This window comes from Hakea prostrata, chromosome 2 (assembly GCF_041222555.1).
Source record: "Hakea prostrata isolate BN-2017 chromosome 2, UWA_Hpros_2, whole genome shotgun sequence".
Taxonomy (NCBI): Eukaryota; Viridiplantae; Streptophyta; class Magnoliopsida; order Proteales; family Proteaceae; genus Hakea; species Hakea prostrata.
In genome coordinates, this window is record NC_142601.1 from 14,936,514 (window position 1) to 14,945,427 (window position 8,914).

Below are 8,914 nucleotides of genomic sequence, written 5' to 3' on the forward strand. Positions count from 1 at the left end.
GATTCACAACTTGGTTTTCTTTTTCTGTTTGTCTGTTTTTTCATCTTTCTCGTCTCACTGGCCAATTTGTTAACTATTCTACTTCTTTTACCCATCAACATCAAACGCCTTATAAGAAGATCATGATAGGAACCCGTTCAGAAAGGAACACAACACAACTTGGAAAACAAGTTGGGTTCCAGCTTTTCACTCTCCTCAGCTCTTCTTCTGGACCGTCCATTCACTGCTCCAGTCAGATTCTTTATACTTTTTATTGGTTCTCCATGCATGCGTTCAATATAAAATCCACGCAAAATGAATTTGAACGCTAGCTAGGTTTAAGATAAGGAATTTTCTTTCTCTCTCTTTCTTTCTTCTAAATATTAATGAAAGAAAATGGGAAACTTAATATGTACGTGTGTTTGGTAACAATCCATTCCAAAATATCAATTCTTACGGAATTGCTTGGGTCATGCGCATTAACAGTTAAACCGAAATTTCTGACCGTTAGATCCGAAATCTCAGATAAATTGAATATAGACAGGTGAATTTCAATGTCCGACGGTCCATAGTTTGTGGCTTAATAGTCCTGTGCATTTAATACACAGGACCCAAGCAAGACCCCGATTCTTTTGTTATATGTTTTTATATTGAGAAGTCGTTCCTTATTTGGAAATGAATATTTGATAAATCATTACTAGAATGGAGTAGGATGGAGCTGGAGGTGGTTATTAGAGACTTTCACCAACATTGGAAACACTTTATCGAGTTAAGTTCTCTTGAGAGAACATATCTTACATATTCCACAAAATTTGCTTTTCAAACAAATTTTCTAACTGATTCATTCTTTAAAAATGAAAAATGAACGGTTTTAATAACACTTACCACTCGTTCTTCTATTATCTGAAAACAAAAGAATGTCATAATTATTCTCCGAGACCGTTATCAAAAACATTCTTAGGATTGAGATTCCTAAATAGTCAAAGGTGGAGAAGAATGGATCTGGATCACTTGCCATGTGATCAAATAATCAATGATCACTTTAGTATGAGTGACAAGAACGATCTCAAACAATTAGTCAATACAGGGTTGGTAGAATAGTAAGATCCATACTTTTTATTGGAGAGGTCTTGGATTCGAAAAAAAAAAAAGACTATCAGACAAAGTAGCTGCTCGACTTCAACCGTCACATTGTGGGAGTGACTCACTCCTTATCAATTGGAATTGAAGGACTAAAGCTCGTTATCAGTTTGGCATCCATCTTGACTTTTAAGGAGCCATTCGAAGACTAAACCGAAATTCATAGTTCACCTAAGAAAAATGGTAACAATGCATAACGTACGTGATCAGTAATTTCAAATGGGTCGTCAAGCTGATACAGGCACCTGTTTAAATCGGTAAGTGATTTTTGTTAAAGTTTTCTCATTCATTTTGAATTTAATTGGTTTTCAAGTTAAATCATTAAGGGATCTTATCCTATAATTTATGACTTATAATGACTTAAAATAGTCAACACAACGACGATCTGGATACTGTTCATTAAAAAGACAAAAAGGAAAAATCCCTATATTTACTCTTCTCACCGGTCGTGACCTATCAACTTTTATTTTATTCTTTGAGATAATTACTATTGTCTCATTGTCCATGCTATATCAACTTTTATTTTATTTTTTGAGATAATAATTACTATTGTCTCATTGTATTAAAGTTTAATTACTTTTCTATTTTCAATATTTTTTGAAGGCCTGTAATTACTGTTGTTCTTTATTGTTAAACTCCACTAGTTAAATGATGATATGATATATTTTATTTACTTAAAATTTTTAAATTAATTTTAATATTTTATATTATTTTTTTTAGATACTTATTTATATTTTATATTAACTTACGTTAGGATATCCTAAGTAATTAAGGAAAACTTAAACCTAATTAAATAATCTTATTTTCTATTTAAAATAAAAAAAGAAAAGAAAATGAAATTCATTTTAATTTTGTATGTGTATTTGTCAATTTGGTAATAAAAAAGATTCCTAATTTCTTGTGTTATTTTTAATTTTTATTATTTAGTTTTCAGTTAAATGTTATTAATTTTAAGAAATTTCTACTTTCAATAGATCTTTATTTATTTTATTTATTGTTTAGTTTGAGACGGGCATTTTCAAAAAAAAAACCGGATTTTAAAAAGAAAAAAAAAAAAAAAAACCCAACCCCCCAAGAATTGTTAATTTTTCTATTTTCTATTTTTTTTCTTGCTCATTATTATTTTCTAACAATTTTTTTATTTTGATATACCAAAATTTATTTTTCATTTAATAATTTATTTTTGACAAAATTCACCAAACTATTTTTCATTCTTCACCAATAATGAATTACTGTACTTATTTCTCTTAAATAAACCTAATAGAGAATGAATTCTTGTACTTATTTTTCATACCAATGAAATGTAAGTCTTCCAATTCAAGCAACCTCCAAGTGAAAGTCTGTTGCATGTTGTTTCGGATCCAAAAAAAGATTTTATCTTCTTTAATGGGTGAAGCTTTATGCCTTCGTGATACTCTTTAGGATGCAATTCAAAATGGATATAAATGCATCCAGATATGTTCTAATAATCAATTAATTATTCATTTCTTAAATGGCATCAATTTGTTTTTAGATTGGGATGTTAGTCTTATTTTAAGAGATATTTGAGATATTTTAAGACTATGTCGGGGTAGATGTTTAAAATTTTCTTTTTATTTCAAGAGTGTCTAATACTTTAGCAGACACCTTGGCTAGGAGGCCCAGTCCGGTTGCGAGTTTGACTGTTTAACCCATTTCCTCTCCCTGGCTGATGGATTTCTTATCTCCAAATTATTCTTCTCGGTAATTTTTGATGAATGCAGTTCTATTATAAAATATAAAAAAAAATCAAGGAAGCGTGCTTTTATTTTCGTTATATCTGGAACCATATATTCATTGCGGTGCAAATGGTTCGTTTTCTAATAAACTCAAAATAATTAATTTTTTTCAACTCAACACGTGAAACACGGGCGTAATACAATTGAATGACGAGAATGACCTTTTTGGGTACATAATTACTCTTATTTGCAAAATGGAAAGAAGCTTCTCGGCTTCTCGCTCGTAGTCACGTGTGGGAAACGGGGGACACCCACCAGCACAACCGCGGCACCGCCATTGGCAAGTGTATTTCCGTAATTGGACAATAGCGGCTTTTTGATTATTTGATAAGGACTGTTTTCGAAGAAACCTCACGAGCGAACCAAACGTGCCCTTGAATAGAGCCCGTGAAGTCAGCCACCGGCCCACCAACGACGAAAATATCTTAAGGCCATGATCGAGTTCCAGGCTTCCAGCCAAGCAAAAATCGTTTCAGAAGCTTCACCACAACCTCACAGACGACTCGGCAGGGAGATGAGATCCATCCGATGATGCTCTTGACCTTTCCACTGTTGATCCGTATGTATTGGTTATATACGATCCCCACCGTATGCGGATTTGTATATATACGATTTTTTTTCTCCTCTACGTTTACTTGTGATATTTTTAGGGAAAGAGAGCTCGTGCATGTTCTGTCTATTTATATATAAAGGTATTGAATGCGCGTCTCTCTGATTTTGAAGAAGCTGAGCTACAACGCTCCTACTTCCTCTGTAGCTAAGCAAGATATTTGGAATTATTGCCGGATTCCGGTCGAGATTTGAGTAAGTTCTTAACTTTTTTGATGATTTCTTCGTCTGTCAAAAAATTTTCCTTTCATTTTCCTTTCATTTGTGAAATTTCGGAATTTCATCGATTTGTGTTTTGGATCCGGTTTTACGGGATGCAATGATGGAGTTTGGTGTAAATTTCCTCTGTAGTTGTTTATTTGGTTACCAGTGTTGACTGAATCGATCTGAAAGCTTGAAGCTTTGTCATCCTGACCACCTCGTTTAGTTCAGAATTCGGGATTTTTGAGAGAAATTTTAGTTTGACTAACTTTCTTTTGTTTTTTCGGTTTCGTTGCAGGTTAGGTTGAACTGAAAGAACCCAGGTTTAGATATAAGTTGTGGGAAGAAAAAGAAAAAAAGGAAGGAAGAGTGGAGAGTCGGGCACAAGCTTTGCGTTTTTCTCCTCCTCTTTGCGTCTTCTTTTTAGGGTTTTTTTTCTTGTCAAAACTTTTTGGTGTTCACAAAGTCGAATGATGGGATTAAAGGTCGGTGCGAGTTATCTACATTGTTCGCAATCTGTAGCGTCTCACTCGCCTTCTTTGGGTCAAACGCTAGCCTCTGCAATTTCATCTCCATCTTCCAAAAAATATGGAATTTGCAGATTAGTTCATCGATCGGCTTTTCTGGGGACTTCAACAACAAAGTTGTCAAGGACTCGATCTTGCGATAACCCCAGGAATGGAGGTCAAGCCCTTTCTCTTAGGAGAGCTTGCAGCGCCAACTTAAATGAATTCCATGACGAAGAGTTCGCGGAAGATATTCGAGAATTGGCTTTGAGATTCCATCTAGACGAAGAGCAGAACGATCTTTCCCACGCCGAGGACGGGGGATTGGATGCATCCTCTGATTCCATTTCTGTACAAATACCCAGTTTATTTTCGCCATCGAAGGAAACAATGGAGTTTCCTTGGCTCCAATTCAAGCCAGAGCCGCCAGACTGGTCAGGAAGGGATGAAATTGACCAGGCCAATTTATCGTGGAAGGCGAACAGCGTGGATATTCCCCTTTCTCTTAGAATTATAAAGAAGAAGAAACAATGGGAAGGTGGTTTCGCAGAAGCAGGGGAATTTGCATATTGCTCTGTGAAGAGAGCTTTCTCTTCGATGGTGTTCATCATTCGTGAGCTACACAGCTACACGTTGCAGATGCGGGAGCTTCTTTACTTTGAAGATCTCCAGGATATTCTGACCAGAGTACAGAAGGAGATGCACGCTTCATTTGTGTGGCTTTTCCAACAGGTGTTCTCACACACCCCTACTCTCATGGTGTCCGTGATGATCCTTCTTGCGAATTTCACTGTGTATTCGATGGGAAACAATACAGCAATTGCAGCAGCAGTTCAGCCTCCCACATCCGCTGCCACCGAGATCGTAACGCTGAATGGAAACAAACCTAAGGCTTTTGATTCTTCTTCTGCTATGAAGAGCTTTTCATTATCGTCCTTGACTGGAAACGCGGCGTCTGTGGGAGGACAAAATGGTGGTGGCGGAGGAAAATTCCGCCCTGTGACGAGTGGAACAGAGGGATATGGACGGTTCGATGACTATCAGAGAACCATTCTCCCGGAGGATATGTCTCAGTATACGGAGAGGGAAGAAACGGAATCGACATCTGTGGTCGATGAAGGAGTAGTAATGAGCGACGAGGAGAGGAAATTATGGAATTCGATGAAGGAGGAAGCGATGAGAATGGAGGGAAGGGGCGAAGCTCTGGATCTCCAGACGATACAGAGATTGGTAGCCCCGGTGAAGGCGGAGATTGAATCAGAAGACCAATCTGATTACTTGAGGATTGAGCTTCTGTACCAGATGGCTCTGTCTCAAGAACCCAACAACCCTCTGATACTCGCCAATTACGCTCAGTTCCTCTACCTCGTCGTCCACGACCACGACAGGTATATAAATATATATTTTTTTTCTTTGAAAAATTTTGAGTTTTTGGTTCATTGTGGAAATGGGTAGTTAGCTTTGATGGTTGTCTTGACCTGTTTGTGTTTGTGTTAAAAACAGAGCGGAAGAGTACTTCAAGATGGCAACAAGGAAGAGTGGGAGAGAAGGGGAAGGAAAAACAGAAAGAGATGCAGAGGCGTTGAGCAAGTATGCAAATTTCCTCTGGCTAGCGAGGAATGACATAACCGCGGCGGAGGAGACTTATTTGGAAGCCATTGATGCAGAGCCAGGGAACACTTATCATGCTGCTACTTATGCCAATTTCTTGTGGAACACTGGTGGTGAGGACACTTGTTTCCCTATTGACTCCGAAGACAATGATTCCGACAATCTGGTTTAACATGAGATTGACTTAGATTGGATTGGAGACCCAACTCCTCTATCAACAGTTCTATTTCTGCATACAAAGCCAAACCCTCCAACCCACATGAGTTTGGTGGATGGGCATCAGTCTCTCTGTCAATGAAGGTGTCTGGGCGTTGTTTCTGCTCCCCATTTCATCTTTTCTCTTCTCTATCACTTGTAGAGGCTTGAGTGAGCAACTGATTATAGGCTCCATGAAATGGTGCTTCAAGGTAGACATGTGGGAATACCACCAGAGCAACTGTAACCATTTTTTCTCTAGCTTCCACTTTTAAAGAGCTGTGTATATGAAAAGGGTTATAATTAAAAGAAAAATTCTTTGGAGAGAAAAAGAAAAAGAGAAAGAAAAGAAGATAGGTTATGGGGGTAGTGTATCATACATGGATCCCGAATCTCAATGGGGAGTCTGTAACTTGGAAATTGGAATTGCAATGAAGAATAGGTGTTGGAGTCTGGAATTTTTTTTGTTTTGTTTTGTGGGACAATGGTAGGTTGTATTGAACTGAATATGGGATCTGGTAATTACGTTCTGTGGTAAGATATCGCGATAGCATGATCCCTGACTGATATGGTAGATCTTAACAGATCGATTAGGGTTGACCTGGATGAACCGGATCAGCCCAGGAATTCAATTCCCTTACATGATGGATCAAGATACATTGTTCAAAATGATGTTTTAGGTCCAAAGTGTGTTCAACTAAATTCTCAGCAGCCGAAGGGACCGTAAAGATTTTCAACAGCATCGAGCCTAGACCTGAGTTAGCTCCAACTCACCGGCTTTCGTTAATCCCTATTTCATAGCAAAAAGCCCAATCTGCAAAATGTTTGATTGTAGTTGTGCACCCGTCATGCTTTATCTGATGGAACCAAAGCCTCCCATGCCAATTTGAAGGGCTTCATCATAGTTAATCTCCGTCCACCCTCTGGATGGTTGAGTCCACTTCACTTTGGGAACTTTTAGCTTTCGTATGAACCCTAATCTTCCATCTGTGGAAGAGTTCCCTGTGAAAGGCATTGTCAGGCGTGATCATCTCAGTGTTATGACATGAGGTGCCATGTTTGGAGACAATTCCGATAAAATTCTCAAGAGAAACACATTGGGGGATTACCATACTAAGCACCTTCACAAGAAGTGTTCTCGTTGCCAACTCTGGCAGCTAAGGCTTCTTGTTTTGGTTAATTTTTTCATCTGCAGTCATGTTTTTGGATAAGAATTAAGAAGTCGCCCAAGAGCAATTCTTATCCCCTTATTATTTTACATATAAGGGGAATGCCATCTTCCTTCCTGTCCATGATGGATAAAAGGGTTTAACCCAAGGGTCCATGGTCAAGCTCGAGATCCTGAAAAACAAATACAAACAGACGGTTGCCTTTTTGTATCATTCAGAAAATATATACATGATTTTTTACGTATTGATATATGACATAGAAATAACAATTAAAATATTTTATATTCTTTGCATTAAAATATAATAATGATACTAACTTATTCTTAAAGGGAAATAAGAGAAGATAGATAAGCACACAAATAAAGTAAACTCAAACGGCTTCAAAAAAGAATTTCATAGTTTCTGAATGATTGTTTTTGGGATGCAAATCCTACTTGAAGAATATACGAATGTGGATTGAACCAAAAGATAAATTAATCGATGGTATCTGAGCAACCTGAGTTGCAGAGGTTGAGTGGAGCCTAGCCTTGACTGAAGACTTAAAGGGCCTGCATGCACGTAGATGGATGTGATATCAAAAAGAAGAAATGCTTTGGGTCACTTATTTTATCGAACACATGGTGTGTAACGCACAAAACGAACAGTCCCCTGCTAATCACGACTGAACTCCAAGCAGAAAATGCCGCACCAACCACGTGAAGGATGCTCGCTTCTTGCCGCTATTTCATTCGTTCCCTCATGGCTTCTTCCATACCTCGATCGACAACTTAACTTACCCATTCATCCATATCTCTCTCCACCTAAATGATAACCAACGACGGTGATCCATTCCCGACCACGAGAAGAGATGGTCGCTTCTTGCCTATTTCATCTCTTCGTGGCTTCTTCAGCACCAAAACTTGCACAGCTTTCATTTTCTCTCTCTATCTCTCATTCCAAGGCATCAAGAAGGATGGTAATCCGTTCCATCACCACAACAATGCGACTAGAAAACAATAAAGGAAAGAACAAATTACATATTGTCCCCTAGACTTGTAATTAGTTACATCTATTATCCTTGACAAAAAATTAATTATCAATACAATTAAGAAAATTAATACGTAAAGTTTGAAATTGAGAAGACCATAATATCACCATTTATCCACCTTTATCTTTTTAATAAGATGAAAGTTTTATTAAAGAGACGAGCAAAGCTCGAGACTAAAACAAATCCAACACGAAGCCACTAAGTTGAAGAAAAATTGAAAGAAGGATGTCAAGGAACTCTATCTTCTTCAACAGGCAATCAATGAAGCTATTTTTTGGGAATCATGAGTGCTACAACATCCAAAAAGGCATAGGAAATTCTGAAATTAGGAAGTTCAAGGCAATGACAAAGTGATCGCAGTAAAGCTACACACCCTGTTGGGTTTAGTGATGAAAATCACTTTATCTTTTGTTTGAATTCAAATTTTGAATTTAGTGGGTCCCACTTAGTGTTTAACATGGGTAGGTGTTTGGTATCATTAAGAGGGCCTTGGGAGAGGTAAATGGAGAGAGAGAAAAAGTGAGTTTCTAGTGACTTCTAAAGTGGGTTTTGTCCAAAAACGGGATTAGCTTTTTGGGGTCTTCTTCTTCTTGTGGTTTTGCAAGAAAAGGGGTTTCTTCTCTCTTGTGTTCTTCTCCATTGCAACTCCATTGATGCTTGAGCTTGGATTGAAGAGTTTTCTTCAAGAGCTTAAGGTGGAAGGGTATTCTAAGGAGCTTT

General features: G+C 37.6%; 1 protein-coding gene across 1 annotated transcript; it reads left to right on the forward strand.

Annotated features, from left to right (window-relative positions):
- Nucleotides 1-3,572: 3,572 nt before the first annotated feature.
- Nucleotides 3,573-6,502, forward strand: LOC149023864 (uncharacterized). The gene is made up of 3 exons (XM_089144336.1): nucleotides 3,573-3,680; nucleotides 3,985-5,580; nucleotides 5,696-6,502. Exons 2-3 carry the CDS (start codon nucleotides 4,157-4,159, stop codon nucleotides 5,973-5,975), a joined length of 1,704 nt encoding a protein of 567 aa, XP_089000462.1. The 5' UTR covers nucleotides 3,573-3,680; nucleotides 3,985-4,156; the 3' UTR covers nucleotides 5,976-6,502.
- The last annotated feature ends 2,412 nt before the right edge of the window (nucleotides 6,503-8,914 follow it).

What these genes read in the sequence shown, in the direction of transcription:
- LOC149023864 (XM_089144336.1), top strand. Translation starts at nt 4,157, where the DNA reads ATGATGGGATTAAAGGTCGGTGCGAGTTATCTACATTGTTCGCAATCT. An exon ending in GTCGTCCACGACCACGACAG is followed by an intron (nt 5,581 to 5,695) that starts GTATATAAATAT and finishes TGTTAAAAACAG; the next exon opens with AGCGGAAGAGTACTTCAAGA.